This window comes from Musca autumnalis, unplaced genomic scaffold (assembly GCF_047663935.1).
Source record: "Musca autumnalis isolate F117 unplaced genomic scaffold, ASM4766393v1 scaffold_1, whole genome shotgun sequence".
Lineage (NCBI taxonomy): Eukaryota > Metazoa > Arthropoda > Insecta > Diptera > Muscidae > Musca > Musca autumnalis.
Window position 1 is genome coordinate 237091891 of NW_027411644.1, and position 21466 is coordinate 237113356.

At 34.6% G+C, this 21466-nt stretch overlaps 2 protein-coding genes across 5 annotated transcripts in view; both read left to right on the plus strand.

The window, feature by feature from the left end:
• Positions 1–15874, plus strand: part of LOC141389272 (uncharacterized) — a 34625-nt gene extending 18751 nt beyond the window's left edge. The window contains exon 2 of the mRNA XM_073960573.1: positions 10183–15874. Within this exon, the coding sequence (XP_073816674.1) occupies positions 10183–11946 (1764 nt within the window). The 3' untranslated portion in view covers positions 11947–15874. The remainder of the gene's footprint in view (positions 1–10182) is intronic.
• PK1-R (Pyrokinin 1 receptor) overlaps positions 1–21466 on the plus strand; it is a 159300-nt gene that overhangs the window by 85347 nt on the left and 52487 nt on the right. The gene's annotated exons all lie outside the window — the stretch shown is intronic.

The following is a 21466-nucleotide window of genomic DNA, read 5'->3' on the forward strand; positions in this document are numbered from 1 at the left end:
GACTTCTCGAGGTATTCTATAGGCACAGGAGACATCTCGAGGTCTTCTCTAGACAGCAGGAGACATCTCGGGGTCTTCTCTAGGCAGCAGAAGACGTATTGAAGTCTTCTATAGATAACAGAAGACATCTTAAGGTCTTCTATGGATAACAGACGACATCTTACGGTATTCTATAGACAACAGAAGACTTCTTCAGATCATCTGTATACAACAGAAGACCTCTGATGTCATCAAGAAGATGCAAGAGGCAAGAAAAAAGCTCATGAATAGACAGCGGAATCCTATGCAAATGCATATATTGTTAGGATGATCGTAGAGAAAATCTGATTAGACAGAAACCCGTTTTATCTATATATATAAAAGAGCTTAGTGATGACTGAGTGAGTGAGTGAGTGAGTGAGTGAGTGACATGTATATCATCGCCCAGACGAAACCGCTGAAGCTAGAAAGCTGAAATTTTGACTGTGGGTTGCTGTCGGTGTGTAGGGGTGAGATAAGGCTGGGTTTTTGGAAATTCGACCTAGAAGGGTACGAAAAGTGCTAAAAGGTACTAAATATGGTACCCTTTGTATTAGGCAAACGGGAAGAGCTAGAATTCTGAAATTTGGAATGAGGGTAACTGATGGAGATTTAGAAAGATGTACCAAAGGGTTTTTGGAAATTCGACTTATAAGTGTACGAAAAGTTACTAAATTTGGTACCAATTGTATATTTTGAGCGGATATAGCTACAATGTTCATATTTGGTATGGAAATCAAGGTTGTGAAGTGGTGTTGATATAAGGAAATTATTTTGGAAGTTCGTACTTATGTGTACGAGTAGTACTAAATGGTACTAAATTTGGTACAATTTGGATTTGGGTGAACGGATAGAGCTGAAAACCTGAAATTTGGAATTTAGATTACCGTTGAAGCGTACGATTGAGATATGGGTGTACTTTTGGAAATTCATACTTATGTGTACGAAAAGTACTAAATGGTACAAAATTTGGTACAATTTGGATTTAGATAGACATGGAAACCTGAAATTTGGAATTAAGATTACTGATGGAGTAAAGGAATTAGGTAGTTTTGGAAATTCTTACTTATGGGTACGAAAAGTAGTAAACGGTACTAAATTTGGTACAATTTCTATTTAGGTGAACGGATAGAGCTGGAATCCTGAAATTTGGAATTTCATTACTTTTGGAGTGTAGGATTGAGTTAGTCTTGGAAATGTATACTTATGGGCACGAAAAGTACTAAATGGTACTAAATTTGGTACAATTTAAATTTAGTTGAACGGATAGAGTTGGAATCCTGAAATTTCGAATTAAGTTTACTGATGGAATGTAGGATAGAGGTAGTTTTGGAAATTCATACTTATAGAAACGGAAAGTACTAAATTTGGTACAATTTGGATGTGAGTGAACGCATAGAGACGGAATACTGAAATTTGCAATTAAAACTACTTTTGAAGTGTAGGATTGAGGTAATTCTGAAATTCGTACTTTTAAGTACGGAAAATACTAAATTTGGTATAAATTGCCTTTGGATGGAGAGATAGCGCTGGAATCCGAAAATTATAATAAATAGTAAATAATAAATCATAAATAATAAATAATAAATAATAAATAATTAAATAATAAATAATAAATAATTAAATAATAAATAATAAATAATAAATAATAAATAATAAATAATAAATAATAAATAATAAATAATAAATAATAAATAATAAATAATAAATAATAAATAATAAATAATAAATAATAAATAATAAATAATAAATAATAAATAATAAATAATAAATAATAAATAATAAATAATAAATAATAAATAATAAATAATAAATAATAAATAATAAATAATAAATAATAAATAATAAATAATAAATAATAAATAATAAATAATAAATAATAAATAATAAATAATAAATAATAAATAATAAATAATAAATAATAAATAATAAATAATAAATAATAAATAATAAATAATAAATAATAAATAATAAATAATAAATAATAAATAATAAATAATAAATAATAAATAATAAATAATAAATAATAAATAATAAATAATAAATAATAAATAATAAATAATAAATAATAAATAATAAATAATAAATAATAAATAATAAATAATAAATAATAAATAATAAATAATAAATAATAAATAATAAATAATAAATAATAAATAATAAATAATAAATAATAAATAATAAATAATAAATAATAAATAATAAATAATAAATAATAAATAATAAATAATAAATAATAAATAATAAATAATAAATAATAAATAATAAATAATAAATAATAAATAATAAATAATAAATAATAAATAATAAATAATAAATAATAAATAATAAATAATAAATAATAAATAATAAATAATAAATAATAAATAATAAATAATAAATAATAAATAATAAATAATAAATAATAAATAATAAATAATAAATAATAAATAATAAATAATAAATAATAAATAATAAATAATAAATAATAAATAATAAATAATAAATAATAAATAATAAATAATAAATAATAAATAATAAATAATAAATAATAAATAATAAATAATAAATAATAAATAATAAATAATAAATAATAAATAATAAATAATAAATAATAAATAATAAATAATAAATAATAAATAATAAATAATCTATATATATAAAAGAGCTTAGTGATGACTGAGTGAGTGAGTGAGTGAGTGACTGACTGGCATATCATCGCCCAGACGAAACCGCTGAAGCTAGAAAGCTGAAATTTTGACTGTGCGTTGCTGTTGGTGTGTAGGCGTGAGATAAGGCTGGGTTTTTGGAAATTCGACCTAGAAGGGTACGAAAAGTACTAAAAGGTACTAAATATGGTACCCTTTGTATTAGGCAAACGGGAAGAGCTAGAATTCTGAAATTTGGAATGAGGGTAACTGATGGAGAGTTAGAAAGATATACCAAAGGGTTTTTGGAAATTCGACCTCTAAGTGTACGAAAATGTCTAAAAGTTACAAAATTTAGTACCAGTTGTATATTTTGAACGGATTTAGCTAGAAACTTTGAATTTGGTATGTAAATGAAGGTTGGGAAGTGGTGTTTATAAAAGGAAATGGTTTAGGAAATTCATACTCATGTGTACGAAAAGTACTAAATGGTACTAAATTTAGTACAATTTGGATTTGGGGAAAGGATAGAGCTGGAAACCTGAAATATGGAACTAAGATTACTGACGGAGTATAGGATTGAGATATGGGGGTGGTTTTGGAAATTCGTACTTATGTGTACGAAAAGTACTAAATGGTACTAAAATTAGTACAACTTGGATTTGGGTTAACGGAAATAGCTGGAAACCTGAAATTTGGAATTAAGATTACTGACGGAGTATAGGATTGAGATATGGGGGTAGTTTTGGAAATTCGTACTTATGTGTACGAAAAGTACTAAATGGTACTAAATTTAGTACAACTTGGATTTGGGTGAAAGGATAAAGTTCGAAACCTGAAATTTGGAATTAAGATTACTGTTAGAGTGTAGAATTGAGATAGGTTTGGAAATTCGTAAATTATGTGAACGAAAAGTACTATATTTAGTACAACTTGGATTTGGGTTGTAAATGAAGGTTGGGAAGTGGTGTTTATAAAAGGGAGTAATAATAAATACTAAATAATAAATAATCTATATATATAAAAGAGCTCAGTGAGTGAGTGAGTGAGTGAGTGAGTGACTGACATATCATCGCTCAGACGAAACCGCTGAAGCTAGAATGCTGAAATTTTGACTGCGGGTTTCTGTCGGTGTGTAGGGGTGAGATAAGGCTGGGTTTTTGGAAATTCGACCTAGAAGGGTACGAAAAGTACTAAAACGTACTAAATATGGTACCCTTTGTATTAGGCAAACGGGAAGAGCTAGAACCCTGAAATTTGGAATGAGGGTAACTGATGGAGAGTTAGAAAGATGTACCAAAGGGTTTTTGGAAATTCGACCTATAAGTGTACGAAAAGTTACTAAATTTGGTACCAATTGTATATTTTGATCAGATATAGCTACAATCTTCATGTTTGGTATGGGAATCAAGGTTGGGAAGTGGCGTTAATATAAGGAAATGATTTTGGAAGTTCGTACTTATGTGTACGAGTAATACTAAATGGCACTAAATTTGGTACAATTTGGATTTGGGTGACCGGATAGAGCTGAAAACCTGAAGTTTGGAATTTAGATTACCGTTGAAGCGTACGATTGAGATATGGGTGTACTTTTGGAAATTCATACTTATGTGTACGAAAAGTACTAAATGGTACCAAATTTGGTACAATTTGGATTTAGATAGACATAGAAACCTGAAATTTGGAATTAAGATTACTGATGGAGTGAAGGATTGAGGTAGTTTTGGAAATTCTTACTTATGGGTACGAAAAGTAGTAAACGGTACTAAATTTGGTACAAATTGGATTTGGGTGAACAGATAGTGCTGGAATCCTGAAATTTGGAATTTAATTACTTTTGGAGTGTAGGATTGAGTTAGTCTTGGAAATTCGTACTTATTGGTACGGAAAGTACTAAATGGTACTAAATTTGATACAATTTAAATTTAGCTGAACGCATAGAGCTGGAATCATGAAATTTTGATTTAAGATTACTATTGGGATGTAGGATTGAGCAAGTTTTGAAAATTCGTACTTATGGGTACCGAAAGTACTAAATGCACTAAATTTGGTACAATATATTTGGGTGAACGGATAGAGTTGGAATCCGTGGAGTGTAGGATTGAGGTAGTTTTGGAAATTCATACTTATGGGTACGGAAAGTACTAAATGTACTAAATTTGGTACAATTTATATTTGGGAGAACGGATAGAGTTGGAATCCTAAAATTTCGAATTAAGGTTACTGTTGGAGTGTAGGATTGAGGAAGTTTTGGGAATTCGTACTGATGGGTACGAAAAGTACTAAATTTGGGACAATTTGGATTTCGGGGAACGAATAGAGCTGGGATCCTGAAATTTGGAATTAAGATTACAGTTGGACTGTAGGATTGACTTAGTCTTGGAAATTCTTACTTATGGGTACGGAAAGTACTAAATGGTACTAAGTTTGGTACATTTTGGATTTGGGTGAACAGATAGAGCTGGAATCCTGAAATTTATAATTAAGATTACTTATGGAGTGTAGCATTGACGTAGTTATGGAAATTCGTACTTATGGGTACGCAAAGTACTAAATGGTACTAAATTTGGTACAATTTATATTTGGCTGAACGAATAGAGCTGGAATACTGAAATTTCGATTTAAGGTTACTGTTGGAGTGTGGGATTGAGGAAGTTTTGGAAATTCGTACTTATGGGTACGAAAAGTAATAAATGGTACTAAATTTGGTACTATTTAGATTGATTTGGGTGGACGGATAGAGGTGAAATCCTGTTGAAGATAGGAATTGAAATTCGTACTTTCATACGAAAAGTATTAATGGTATTATGAATAGAGGTGGAATTCGGAAATTTGGTATTATAGCCGCTGTTGGGTTGAGATATGGCTGTGGTTGTGGACATACGTACAATAAGTGTACGAAAATTACTAAATGGCACAGAGTTTGGTCCAAATTGTTATTGTGGGTAAAGCTGAAATTGTGAAATTCGGTATTAGTATAGCAGTTGACGTTTAGAGTGAAGATAGAGAGGAAGTTTTGGAAATTCGTACTAATGTATACGAAAAATACTAAATCGCGGTTGGGATATAGTTTTGTATAAAAGGAAGTAATTTTCGAAACTTATACATACTATAAGTACTAAATTTAATACCAATTTGGTGTAGCATTATGGAATATATGTAGGTGGAATTTCGAATTGTTGTATGAGTGATTGTGTTCGTGTTTAGATACGGATTTTTTGAAATGCATACAATTTCTAAAATTATGCTGAGAGCTGGATGATTTATTGAGAAATGCGAAATGTACCAAATGCTATTAAATTTGACGTTGGGTGTAGCAATGAAGATGGAATTATATCAATAGTGCGTGAAAAGTACAAAATTGCAATAAATTTGGTATTGGGCTAAGGAATAGAAGTGAAATTCTGATATATTATTGATTTGTCAGGTTCATTGTTAGAGGTGGTCGTACAATAAGTGTATTAGAAGTATAAAATAATACTAAATATTGAAGCACTGGTATTGGGTGAATCGATAAATAAAATTTGTTATGAGGATAACTGTTGAGATTGGATCAGAATGTTTATTTAAATCCACCTTTAAATGTATGAAAGGTTTCTACAGGTAATACCATTGACATTGGGTGAACAAATAGAAAATAAAAATTGTACTAAATAATGTGCTATTGTTCCTAGGTTAACACGAATTCGGTTTCTAAATAATGTACTGAAATCAAAAAGTCAAACGTACCTTTTCAACAAAATTGTTTTTATCTTTGTTGTCTATTCTAACCGTTATAGTTAGTTCATTTGAAAAGGTACACCTATGCGGCTAATGTTTTACAAGAAGGTTTTTACATCCTGAAAAAAAGGCCTAATATAAAATGTCTTAAAAATTAATTTTGATATCACAAATTCCAAAACTCGTTTGGAAAATGTGGATAAAATTTTCAAAATGACCATACCGTTCTAATAAAACATGGACTGGAATTTAAAATGTAGACCGCTGTTTTTTTTTTGTTTTAAATTCGAACAAAACTTATACGAGCAGTACTTGGAAGAAATTAAATATCAATTCAAATAGGTATTAGTACATCAAAATTTTCAGTGTTCTCCATATTGAATATTGTTTATTTGTATATTATTCCTTTTTCGCTTACGAAGTAGCGGGCATTTTGCTAGTTACAAAATAAAACGAATTAGGCTTAGAAATTTGTGCATATTTTTGCATAAAATGAGCATATGCAAAAATATATTCAAGGATTTGTGGTATAAATATCCCCCCGAAATGGCTGAAATTTGGTATTAAGTCTTCGTTAGGGGTATGCAACTTCACAACTGAAATCTGTCCGCATAGGTCCACGTCTTCATATAGCCCACATAGAATGGGACCTCCCGATTTTTGGTATTTGGAAGGTTGTGGCCTCAATATCCCACCGAAATGACTGAAATTTGGTATGTAGTTTTCGTTGGGTTTATAAAACTTCCCTCCTGAAATTTCTCGATATAGGTCCACGTCTTCATATAGCCCCCATAGAACGGTTCCTCCGGATTTCTGGTATTTTGAAGGTTGAGCCCTCAATATCCCTCCGAAATGGCTGAAATTTGGTATTAAGTCTTCCTTGGGGGTATAAATTTCTCGATATAGGTCCACGTCTTCATATAGCCCCCACAGAATGGTACCTCCGGATTTCTGGTATTTCAAAGGTTGTGCCCTCAATATCCATCCGAAATGGCTGAAATTTGGTATTAAGTCTTCGTTGGGGGTATAAAACTTTCCACCTGAAATTTGTCAGTACAGGTCTACGTCTTCATATAGCCCCCATAGAACGGTACCTCCGGATTTCTGGTATTTTGAAGGTTTTGGCCTCAATATCAAACCGAAATGACTGAAATTTGGCAGTTTGTCTTCGCTGTGGGTATAAAACTTTCCACCTGAAATTTGTCAGTACAGGTCTACGTCTTCATATAGCCCCCATAGAACGGTACCTCCGGATTTCTGGTATTTTAAAGGTTGTGCCATCAATATCCATCCGAAATGGCTGAAATTTGGTATTAAGTCTTCGTTGGGGGTATAAAACTTTCCACCTGAAATTTATCGGTATAGGTCTACGTCTTCATATAGCCCTCATAGAATGGTACCTCTCTATTTTCGGTATTTTGAAGGTTGTGGCCTCAATATCCCACAACATACGACCTTTTGTGATTTTCAAGGGACAACAGAAGACCTTAAGAAGTCTCCTATTGACAAGCGAATACCTCTTGAAGTTTTTTATAGACATCAGAGGACCTATGGCGATCTTCTATACAAAACGGAAGACCTCTGGAGATCTTCTATATACATATATATAACAGAAGACTACGTTAGGTCTTTAATGGGACCTCCCGATTTTTGGTATTTGGAAGGTTGTGGCCTCAATATTCCACCGAAATGACTGAAATTTGGTATGTAGTTTTCGTTGGGTTTATAAAACTTCCCACCTGAAATTTCTCGATATAGGTCCACGTCTTCATATAGCCCCCATAGAACGGTTCCTCCGGATTTCTGGTATTTTGAAGGTTGTGCCCTCAATATCCCTCCGAAATGGCTGAAATTTGGTATTAAGTCTTCCTTGGGGGTATAAATTTCTCGATATAGGTCCACGTCTTCATATAGCCCCCATAGAATGGTGCCTCCGGATTTCTGGTATTTTAAAGGTTGTGCCCTCAATATCCATCCGAAATGGCTGAAATTTGGTATTAAGTCTTCGTTGGGGGTATAAAACTTTCCACCTGAAATTTGTCAGTACAGGTCTACGTCTTCATATAGCCCCCATAGAACGGTACCTCCGGATTTCTGGTATTTTGAAGGTTTTGGCCTCAATATCAAACCGAAATGACTGAAATTTGGCATTTTGTCTTCGCTGTGGGTATAAAACTTTCCACCTGAAATTTGTCAGTACAGGTCTACGTCTTCATATAGCCCCCATAGAACGGTACTTCCGGATTTCTGGTATTATAAAGGTTGTGCCCTCAATATCCATCCGAAATGGCTGAAATTTGGTATTAAGTCTTCGTTGGCGGTATAAAACTTTCCACCTGAAATTTGTCAGTACAGGTCTACGTCTTCATATAGCCCCCATAGAACGGTACCTCCGGATTTCTGGTATTTTAAAGGTTGTGGCCTCAATATCCCTCCGAAATGGCTGAAATTTGGTACTTAGTCTTCGTTGGGGATACAAAAAATTGTCCACCTAAAATTTGTCGGTTTAGGTTCAGGCCTTCATATAGCCTCCATAGAGCGATACCTCCCGATTTTCGGTATTTTGATTTTAATGACTTGTCTGAAGAGAATTTTAAACAGAAAAATTGTACACACAAACATTTTTGTACCTATTATTGGAATATTTGTTGCATAAGAAAATATGTAAAATTTTTGCATAATTTTGCATATGTCATATGTTTCGATTGCAATGTAATCAGAAGCCAAAAATATGTCCAGTCTCAAAATTTGACATGAATCGGACCAAAAATAGTGGTTGCATAAAATTCCGCTGTCTACTCATGAAGTTATCTCTATACAGCAGAAGAGCTATTTAAGGCTTCTATAGATAACGGTCAGAAGACTTCATCAGTCAGTCTTCTACAGACCTGACGAAGTCTTCTATACAGTAGAATAGCTATTGAAGTCTCTTGAGGTTTTCTATAGACAACAGAGGACCGCTTGAGATCTTCTATACATAATATAAGACCTCTCGAGGTTTTGACGGGCAAAAAACCTCATCAGGTATTAAATACCACAATTATGGTCCGATCGATGAAAAAAACTTAACAAGTCCATTATTGTGGCTAAAAATCGGATCTGATTTTGATATAGCTCCAATATGCATATTTGGCCGATTTTGGGCCCTTTATAGTTATAGCAAAGGGCTTATTTTATTTTTTGGTTAATAATCTTTTTGTGTTGGGAAGTCAAATTTCAATCGCTAACTTTTTTTTTGAATTTTTAAACTGTATTTTTTTAGATGTGTCACTCTTTGAGTAAATGAGCGATATGTATTTCCTAAATCTTAAGCAATAACTGAGATAGTTTGTAAATAACCATAACAACGATGTAACGAAGCTATTACAAGAATTTCTATCAACAAATTGTTTCGTTGATATTTGGTGAAGATAAAGAAGTGGTTCATAAATTATTGTCGTTGGTTGGGAGGTTACAATAAAGAAAGAGGAGGGGGAGTAAACAACATGTAGGACGGTGGTTAGTACAATCAATCAAGCGTTAAAGAGAATAGCCAGCCGTCTGTTGTATGGTTGGCTACCATTTGGTAATTTAGTTTGGTAGCCAAAACATATTCGATTTTAAATTACCAAGCAACCACCACTACCATCGCCACTACCAATGTGAAGAAAGACCAACAAAGATTTTAAGACACTTCCGGGTTGCTAGTAATCGAAGAATAATAACATTTAAGATACGGACGGACAATCATTGATGTGTGTGATTTCAAGTTTTCAATCGAATACTTTAGAATCGATTAAAATCGCCAGTTATTAATAATATTTTCTTTCTCTTTTAGCTTAAAAATATGAATACTATGCGAGAATTGGCCACAAGTTTGGAGAGTAGTCAAGATTCGGCCAATAATTCAACAAATGCTGCTTGCCTTCGATGGAATGATTTACCCAATGAACTGCTGATACACATCTTCCAGTATTTGCCACATGGAGATTTGCAACAGATACATCTGGTGTGCCGCCGTTGGCATGATTTGGCTCAAATAACGGAGTTTAAAGAGAAAAATAAAATTGTGATAAATAATGAAAACAAAGCCCAACTATTGGAGAGTTTGCAACACGAAGCGGATTTGGCACAACGTTTAAGCTTTGACACCTTAGAATTACATGGCCTTGAGTTGGGTAAGGAGGTCCAGCAGCTCTTGCAATACTTGGGTAGGAAGGTGAATAAATTGAAGTTATACAAGTCACCAGTATTTGCCGCCTTAAATGATAATCTACCCGCCTTGGAAGAATTAATTGTCACCCACATACCCACAGTGCAAAGTGACAACACCTTTGCCTTGAATCTAAGCAAATTTCCCAAATTCAAGGCCTTGGATATTGCCTGCAGCAATGTCACCACCTATGTTAAAACTCACATGATTTTAAATTTGACCCGTGAGGTATCGCTAAAAATGGAAAAACTTTGTATTGAAGTTAATAGAGAGCACGAAGATTTACTGATTTACACCCTGCAGTGTCATGCCCAGACTTTGAGGCATTTGGAAATTATTTTACGTTCCACTCCCATTATGATTGTAAAATGGAAGCAGGTCTTTGCTGCGTTGCAAAATTTGGAGACTTTAAAAATTACGGGAATTTCATGTTACATGTGGCTGAAGCATGTCTTTGAATGTTTGCCCAAGGAGGCCCCGTTGAGACATTTGGACCTAAGTGGTGGCCTACAAGTAGATGATCCCTTACTCAAACTTATTGTTGCCAAATGGCCGTCCAGTTTAGAAACCATGGAATTGATGTTTTGTAGCTGTCTCACAGATGAAGGTGTGCGTAGTTTGGGTAGCCTAAAGCATAGTCTAAAGACTCTAAATATTTCCCATTGCTCCAAAATATCTAGCCGAGGTTTGTTGCAGGGTTTGGTTCAAGAAACCAATCCCATTTTAACGACATTGGTGCTAAACGATATCACCGACACTGATGCGGAAAGCATGTGTTTGGTCATGCAGCGTTTGCCGAATTTGTGTTACCTCAGTCTGGAGAGTTGCCGTGATGCTGTCACCGATGCCACATTGGAAAATATTTTCCGACATCAAACGAAATTGCAACACTTATTTTTGGACGATTGTATGCGTATCAGTGATGAAGGCTTGTTGGGTTTTGGTGAAGAACCTGCAGCCATACGAAGGCTGAAAGGCCTCCAAACCCTATCGCTGAGGGGTTGTCGTAACCTGTCCAATCGTGCCTTGGCAAAAGGTTTGAAATTCCTGGAATTGCGAAAATTGGTATTGGGATATTGTCATAAAATCTCTTCAATGGGTATTGAAGAGTTGGTGGAAAATTGTCCTGCGCTGGAGGATTTGACCATTTCCAGTTGCCTGATGATCGATGATGATGCAATGCTGCACATAGCTCAGGGATTGCGGCGTTTGCGTCGCCTTAATGTAAGCAATTGTATAAATTTAACTGGAAAATCCATAGACTACGTTGTGGAGCTATGCAAGTCGCTGAAAGAACTTTCAATGTGTGGCATTGATTCGTTGGAAATCCAAGAGGTCCAGGATAAATTTCTTCAAATTAAACCACAAATTTGTGAGGTTAATTTATAAGGTGGAGATTAACGGTGGCAAGAAACATGCACCCTTGGGTGGGGTGATTAGTGTGGAAGGAAAAAAAATCTTAATGGGCGCTTCGTTGTTGTGATTCTTGGGATTGTACTGATCAACTAAGTCCACTAGACCATACGTCTACAATTTGTGAGGTTAATTTATAAGGTTGAGATTAAAGGCGGTAACAAACATGCACACTAGGGTGAGGCGATTAGTATGGAACGAAAAAATCTTAATGGGCCATTCGCGCTTCTGATTCTTGGGATTGTACTGATCAACTAAGTCCACTAGACCACATCTACGGTGAAAATCGAACTTCAAAATGACTTGCATTCTTTTCTTTTTTTGAAAATTTGCAAATTTTCTTAGGCTTAAGGCCTCGGCACATAAGAAGCATGGCATTCTAGCTTAAGTCATATCTGGTAAATTACTAAAGACCAAGTTCGACCTAATTCAAATATGATTCTGAAATATTTTTATTAGTCGAACTTGGTCTGTAGTCTTTTATCAGGCATGACTTCACCAAGAATGCCGTGCTTCTTATGTGTCGAGGCCTTTATATTTCGCAAACTATTTGAAATGTTGACGTATTTTCAAAAGTTTTCGTTCGTTTTCATGACCAAAAGGACGAAAATTCACCATTTTCTGCCACGGTTTTTTTTATACTTTGACCTATAACAGCCAATCTATGGAGATTTTCGATCCAATACTAAGACATAAATTATAGCCAAGACAATAGTTAGGAAGTTTCTAGTACGTCGCGAAAGCATTGGAACGCTCCTTCAGACAGTTTTGGCCTTGTAAAAGTGCAAATTTTGATAATATATCAATATTTTCAGGAAAAAAGGCCAAAACTGCCTGAACGAGCGTCCCAATGCCATTGCGATGTGCTAGAGTCTCCTTAACTACAGAAGATATCTTGAGGTCTTTTATATTCAACAGAAGACTTCTTGAGGTCTTTTATAGAAGATATCTTGAGCTCTTCTATAGACAAAAAAAGTCCTCTGGTGGTATTCTCCAGGCAGCAGACGTTTTTTGGATCTTCTATAAACAATAGAAAAGCTTTGTGGTCTTCCATAGGCAACCGAAGACCTCTTGAGGTCTTCAATGGACAACATCAGACTTCTTGAGGTCTTCAATGGGCAAGATTAACATCATGAGGTCTTCTCTATACATCAACAGAGCTATGGATGTCTTCTGCAGGAAAGAGAATATATTTTGAAACCTTCTATAAGCAACAGAAAACCCCTGTAGGTATTCTCTAGATATCAAAAGTTCTCTTGAGATATTTTATAAAAAACAGAAGCCTATTGAGATCTTCTATAGATAACAGAAGATTTCTTGAGGTCTTTTATATTCAAAAGAAGACTTCTGGAGGTCGTCTATAGGCAACAGAAGTCCTCTTTGGTCTTCTATAGACAATAGAAGACTTCTTGGTAGACAACCGATGACATCTTGAGGTCTTCTTTGGACAAACAACTACCTCTTGAAGTCTTCTGTAGATAATCGAAGACCTATTAATGTCTTTTAGAATCAACAGAAAGTCTCTTGAGGTCTTCTAAAGACAACAGAAGATTTCTTGTGGTCGTCAATGAGCAAGAAAAACCTCATGTGATCTTCCAAGCTCTTCTATAGACAAAAAAGGTTTTCTGGACGTAGCATAAGTTTTCTTGGGTCTTCTATAGACAACAAAAGACTTCTTGAGGTCTTCTATAGACAACAGCAGACTTCTACAGGTCTTCAATGGGAAAGAACAACCTCATGAGGTCTTCTCTATACAGCAAAAGAGCTATGGATGTCTTCTGTAGGAAACACAAGATCTCTTGAAATCTTCCATAGACAACAGAAGGCCTCTGGAGGTATTCTCTAGATAGCAGAAGTTCTCTTGAGATCTTTTATAAAAAAACAGAAGTCCTACTGAGATTTTCTATAGACAACAGAAGGTCTGTTGAGGACTTTTATAGGCAACAGAATACTTCTTGAGGTCTTCTATAGATAGCAGAAGTTTTCTATCGAAGACCTTTTAAGTTCTTCTACAGGCAACAGAAGACTTCTTGAGATCTTTTATAGGCAACAGAATACTTGTATAGGCAACAGAAGACTTCTTGAGGTCTTCTATAGACAACAGCAATCTTCTTCAGGTCTTCAATAGGCGAGAACAACCTCATGAGGTCTTTTCTGTACAGCAAAAGAGCTATGGATGTCTTTTGTAAGAAACAGAAGATCTCTTGAAATCTTCTATAGACAACAGAAGGTCCCTGTAGGTATTCTCTAGATATCAGAAGTTCTCTTGAGATCTTTTATACAAAACAAAAGTCTCTTGAGATCTTCTATAGACAACAGAAGATATCTTGAGGTCTTTTATAGGCAACATAAGACTTCTTGAGGTATTTAATATTCAACAGAAAATGTCTTGAGGTCTTTTATAGGCAACAGAACGCTTCGTGAAGTCTCTTATAGACAACAGATTACTCCTTGAGGTCTTCTATAGATAGCTGACTTTTCTATAGACAATCGAAGACCTTTTAAGTTCTTCTACAGGCAAAAGAAGACGTGTTGAGATCTGTTATAGGCAACAGAAGAAGATAGTAGAAGTTTTCTATAGACAATCGAAGACCTTGTAAGGTCTTTTACAGGCAAAAGGAGACCTCTTTAGGTATTCTATAGACAACATAAAACCTCTTGAGGTCTTTTATGGGCAACAGAAGACTTGAGATCTTCTATAGATAGCAGATGACCTCTTGAGGTCTTCCATAGACAACAGAAGACTTCATGTGGTCTTCAATGGGCAAGAAAAACCTCACATGGCCTTCTAGGTCTTCTATAGAAAACAGAAGATATGTTGAACTCTTCTATAGACAAAAAGTCCTCTGGTGGTATTTTCCAGGCACCCGAAGTTTTCTTGGATCTTCTATAGACAATAGAAAGGCTCTTGAGGTCTTCCATAGACTTTTGAGGTCTTCAATGGGCAAGATTATCCTCATGAGGGTTTACCTTTATAGGAATGAGAAGATCTCTTGATATCTTCTATAGACAACAGAAGACCTCTGGAGGTATTCTTTAGATAGCAGAAGTTCTCTTGAGATCTTTCATAAAAAAACAGAAGTCGTATTGAGGTCTTTTATAGGCAACAGAAGACTTCTTGAGGTCTTTTATATTCAACAGAAGATGTCTTGAAGTCTTTAATAGGCAACAGAAGGCTTCTTGAAGTCTCTAATATGCAACAGAGGACTTCTTGAGGTCTTCTATAGATAGCTGAAGTTTTCTATAGGCAATCGAAGACCTTTTAAGTTCTTCTACAGGCAACAGGAGACTTATTGAGGTCTTTTATAAGCAACAACAGACTTCTTGAGGTCTTACATAGGCCACAGAAGACTTCTTGAAGTCTCTTATAGGCAACAGAAGACTTCTTGAGGTCTTCTAGAGATAGCAGACGTACTCTATAGACAGGCAACAGAAGATCTGTAGACAATGAAAGTCCTCTGTAAATATTCTCTAGACAGTAGACTTTTTCTTGGGTCTGTTGTAGGCAACAGAAGGCCTTCTACAAGCAACACAAGACCTCTTAAGATTTTTTATAGACGACCGAAGATATATTTATGTATTCCATAGTCAATCAAAGAACCCTTAAAATATTCTTTTGGTAATATGTATACCAATATTTTCACGAAAGAATATTGCAGTTTCACAAGACCAAAACTGCCTGAAGAATTATCCCAATGCCTTTGCGATGTGTTAGAGACTTCTTAACAATTGTCTTGGAGATAATTTGTCTTAGTATTGGATCGCAAATTTCAATGGCTGTTATAGGCTAAAGAATCAAAAAAACCGTGACCAAAAAAATGGTGAATTTTCTACATGCTCAGAGATACTGTAGTCCGAGACAACAGCTACAAATTTTCCAAGAAAAAAAAAATGCACAAAAAAATGTCTAGTGTACTTTTTTTGCTCAGTACAATCCTAAGAATCAGAAACGCGAAGCCTCCCTTAAGATGTTTAAATCACCCCAGCCTAATGCACAGATATGTATGTGCTGCTGGGAAGAATTGAGGGTATTTTGGTGGTGTTCGATGCAGATAACGTAGATATATTCAAACAACAAGGCCTCCAGATAACGTGAATATATAATCCAGATTATCCGTGCACATATTTTACCCATTTCCTTAAGATAAAGACATTTTATTATACTTTTTATCCAAATAACGAGGATATGATATCCATTTTATCCCGATAAAGTGGATATATTATCCATGTTGTCCATATAATATGGATAAATTTGCAATTTTTTCCAGATAAAATGTATATATTATCCACATTATCAGGTAACGATATGTGCCACATTCAAAGCAGATAACATGGAGACGTTATCCATATAATGTTGACGTCCTATCCACATTATCCATGTAATGTTAAAATAATTTCCATGTAAACCATATATAGCGATTATATTATCCACTTTATCAGGATAAATGTGGTATTTAACATGGACATAATATCCGTTTTTTTTTCTGAATTCGTATTCATATTATCCGGGTAAAGTTGTGGTATTATCCACTTTATTTACATTACCCATATTACCCAGATAACGTTGATTATTCATTATATCCAGATGAAGTGGATATATTTACCCATTAGCCATTTTGCCAATATAATATGGATAAAGTTGTCATTATATCCAGATAAAGATGATAAATTACTCAGATGATGTGTACATAATATCTATTTTATCAGGTAACGTGGATTATCCATTCTATTATCCAGATAACGTGGAAAGATAATCCCTATTTATTCATATAATTACCCGCATTGTTATCCATTTTATAATTTTATAATGTGGTTTTTTATCTAATTAATCCATATAATGTTGTAATACTAAGCATGATATTATCAATTTTATCAGCGTTATGGTTATAACTACATATTTAATTTTATCCAGATAACATTAGTATATTATCCGTTTGTACAGATGATGAGGTTGTATTATCCATATTATCTCGATAAAGTGATGGTATTTCCCACTTTATATACATATATTATCCATCCAGATAACGCAGATTGCTATCCATTATATCCAGATAAAACGGATATATTTTTCATTTTATCGAGATAAAGTAAATATGTTATACATTTTATGTAGATAAAAAGAATAGATGGATATAATGAGGATATCTTATTTTTTATCCAGATAACATGGATGATGATCAATGGGGGTTAGCATGAACGGCAATTCACCGTAACTTTTTCCCTTTCTCCCTTAAGTTGCAACGGCGGAAAAGCAAAACTCACGGGGACATTTCATTCATGATAACTTCCCAAGTTATTTATATAATATTTTATATATAATGTGGATATGTATTACATTTTATACATGAGAATATTTTTATATATTTAATTACATATATATTATCCAACTTATTTAGATGACGCGTGTTTTTTATTGAACTATCCAGATAATAAATATGTATACATATATTATTATATATTATTACCTTTTATCCACATAATTTGGAACCAAAATTCATGTATCCGGATAACCTTAATATTTATCTAGCCTTTCCATTTTTTCTGTATCAACAGCCAATTTTATTTTGATAACGAAAAATAAATTTGAACCCATCCTTTATCCGTTACAAAAGCCACACTTATAGACTCCGATATCACAAACAAAAGGGTCCAAACAAAGAACTGTGTTTTATTTTTAAAATGAATTTAATTTTTAGTTTAAACTCTGTACATGTTTATGTTTTAGAAAATTGTATATATTTTAAATATGTTATTTTCTTCAAAAAAATCCTTTATCCACAAAATAAGTGGATAAAAAAAATTAAAATTTAATTTTAGTTATTATAACAAAACTCTACTATACTACTTTGTGATTTAACAAATTTTTGTTAATTTTTATTAAAACAAAAACAGAATTTAGTTTATTTAAGGGATTAATGGTCTGTTTCTTTAATACCATTCAAATTTAAATTTCTTTCGAATTACTACCAAACTCGTTGTGTGGTAGAACATTTTCATTTGATTGAAAACATCAATGAATCAAATATTTTTCAAAAGCATACGTTTAATAGTTGTTCGAACAAATTTCGAATCGTCTTGGTGAAACAGGTCATTATTTTCGGTAAAGAAATGTGAAATGTTTTTTTTATGTTATGATGTGCAATATTTTTATTTTTTTCATTTTGTTTTATAAAAAGAAATCTGTAATGTTAATATAATACCATACATATATTATACTTATATTTACAAATTTACATACTTACATATACAAATGTTAAAAAGTAAAAAAAACATATTTTTAAAATGTATTTTATAAGAATTTTAAAATACCTTAAATAAAAAATCTTGTTATAATAACAATATTAACTGTAAATCGAATGTGTTTTAATTGACAAATGGCAGAATCATGGCACAATTACCCAGGTGTGGTATCAGACCAGCTGTTCGAATATGAAAAGTCAAATCCCTTTATAAAAACATATTTTTGTTGTAATTTCCACAACAACATAAAGAAAGCTTTGACATAACATATTCAAAATTGTACGATGCCATTACCTGGGTAATTGTGCCATGGGCAGAATAAAGTATATATACGAAGGTTACTAGAAAAGTTCATGACTTAATAATGAAACTTACTTACTTACTTAGCTGGCCCAATACAGAACATTTGTTCCATAGGCCGAACTAAGAAAAGATCCCCAATTCTCTCTATTTGTTGCTTCGCTTTCTGGAATACAGCGCCTTTTCATCTCATCATCCACTTGTTTGCGCCATCTATTACTTGGCCTGCCTATTCTGCGTGCACCGCCAAGCGGTCTGTGTTTATACGCCGTTTTAGCGGGTTCATCATCGCTCATTCTTATGATATGGCCTAGTCAACGCAATCGCTGCATCTGGATACGTTTAACAATATTGATGTCGTTGTATAGCAGATACAGCTCGTGGTTCATGCGACGTCGATATTCAACACCCCAAGCACTGCCATGTCTGCTTGCGCAAGTACCCAGGCTTCGGAGCCATACATCCGCACGGGTAGTATCAGTGTTTTGTAGAGCGTTATTTTTGTTTGACGAGATGTGGCTTTGTTTTTAAACTGCTTACTTAAAATAAAGTAGCATCTGTTGGCCAATACAATTCTTCTTTTTATTTCACAACTGATGTCGTTTGTTGTGTTTACGGAGGTGCCGAGGTAGACGAAGTCTTTTACTACCTCAATATTATAGGAACCAACTTCCACAGTCGGTCCGAGCTCAATGGACGCATTGCGCGTCGACACCATCAACTTGGTCTTCTCACCGCTTACCGCCAGACCCACTTTAGCAGATTCTCCTTTGACCTTCATAAAGGTATCAGTTACTTCGTTTACTGATCGGCCTATGATGTCTATCAGGCATGTCACAGATTCCGATCGGAATGGTTGCAATTCCGACATTTCATTTCGATCGTTTTTGTCTTAGCTTCTTTAGATTCCGATCGATTTTGTGAAGTCAGAAAACTTAATTATTTATTTTAAATGCGAAATTAAATGTAAATTTGTTAATAAAACAACATTTTAATTATTTCTAAGTGTTTTTAGAGTGTTTTAAAGTGGCAGATTTAAACAAAATAAAAATACAATTCCGTTTGCAAAATCAAAAGTGGTTTCATTCCGAAAAATTCTTCGTTTTTCGTTTTCTGAAGAAGCTAAATACGGAATCAATTCCACTTTCGATCGGAATTCGTTTCTGTGACATGCCTGTGTATCATCAGCATAAGCAAGTAACATATGACTATTGGTGTAGATTGTGCCACTTCTTTTGACGTTTGCCATTCGTATAACCTTTTCCAGCAGGATGTTGAAGAGATCACACGAAAGGCTGTCTCCTTGTCTGAAACCTCTTTTGGTACCAAACTCTTTGGAGAGGTTCTTTACTATTTTAACTGAGGACCTCGAGTCAGTTAAAGTCATTTTGCAAAGCCGGATGAGCTTTGCGGGGATACCAAATTCAGACATGGCTTGGAATACCTTTGAACGCAGCGGGCTGTCGAAGGCTGCTTTATAATCGACAAAAAGGTGGTAGGTGTCGATCTGCATCTCTTGGGTCTTCTCCAGGATTTGCCGCAGGGTAAATATCTGGTCAATGGTGGACTTGCCAGGTCTAAAGCCGCATTGGTATTGTCCAATTATCTCGTTGACCATAGGCTTTAGTCGTTCGCACAATATCCCTGTCACGATCTTGTAGGCAATAGGGTGTAGACCCCTATAGTTAGAACATACAATCTTATCTCCCTTCTTGTGGACGGGGCACAGGATACTCAGGTTCCAATCGTCGGGTACTCGTTCTTCCTGCCAGATGGTGCTAACTAGCTGATGAATACACCTTATCAGCGTGTCGCCTCCGGTTTTGAACAGCTCGGCTGGTAAGCCATCGGCTCCTGCTGCTTTATTATTCTTCAGCCGATTTATTGCTGTCTTTACCTCATCTTGGCTGGGCCGTATACATTCAATACCATCTTCTGGGATTGGGACTGTGGTATCTTCGCTGCTATTGGATACCAACAGTTTTGAAAAATGTTCTTTCCATATCCTGAGTACACTATATGTATCAGTTACCAAATTACCTTGCTGGTCTCTACAGGAGGATGTGCCTGTACCAAAGCCATCAGTTTGATACTTGACTCTTTGGTAGAATTTTCGGACTTCATTCTGGCTCCTGTACATCTCGATTTTTTCACACTCCCTCTTTTCCATCTCTCTCTTTTTCCTGCGGAAAAGACGTTTCTCCTCTCTCCTTTTCTCCGTGTATCTCTCTCGTGCGCTACGCGTTGCTACGGATTGCAAAGTAGCCCTATATGACGAATTTTTCTCTTCGGTGGCAGCACGACACTCCTGATCATAACATGGATTCCATGGTGGAGGTCTCTGGTATCCAAGTATGGATTTTGCGTCTGTTTGTATGGAGTGGGCAATGCTTTGCCATTGCGCTGATATGTTATCGGGATGAGGAGTGCTTTGATTAAGCAATTGGGCTAGTTGAGTGGAATATGCTGTGGCTATCTGTTGTGATTGCAGCTTACCGATGTCTAACTTTCGTGTTGTGTCTGTTCGTACTTTGTTTGCTACGTTTAAGCGGGTGCGTACCTTTGCTGCAACAAGGTAGTGGTCCGAATCAATGTTTACGCCTCGGAACGATCGTACATCCAACACGCTCGATGAATGTCCTCCATTTATCACAACATGATCAATTTGATTTCTAGTTTTCTGATCTGGAGACAGCCAGGTGCTCTTATGAATATCGAGATGATTAAATCTGGTACTGCTAACTACCATGTTTTTGCTGCTGCAAAGTCTATCAGACTGCACCTTCTCTATAAAGAGTGCGAACATTCCAGGTGCAGATTCGCAGATTATGGTCCTTAAAACGTTTGCGGGGTTCGTCAACTTTAGAGGGGGTGTTTTTCTTTTCTTTCGTTTTTTCATAGTATGCTGTTTTTTCTAGGGGAGGGTTACTAACCCGACGCCCAAACCCAAGTTTTT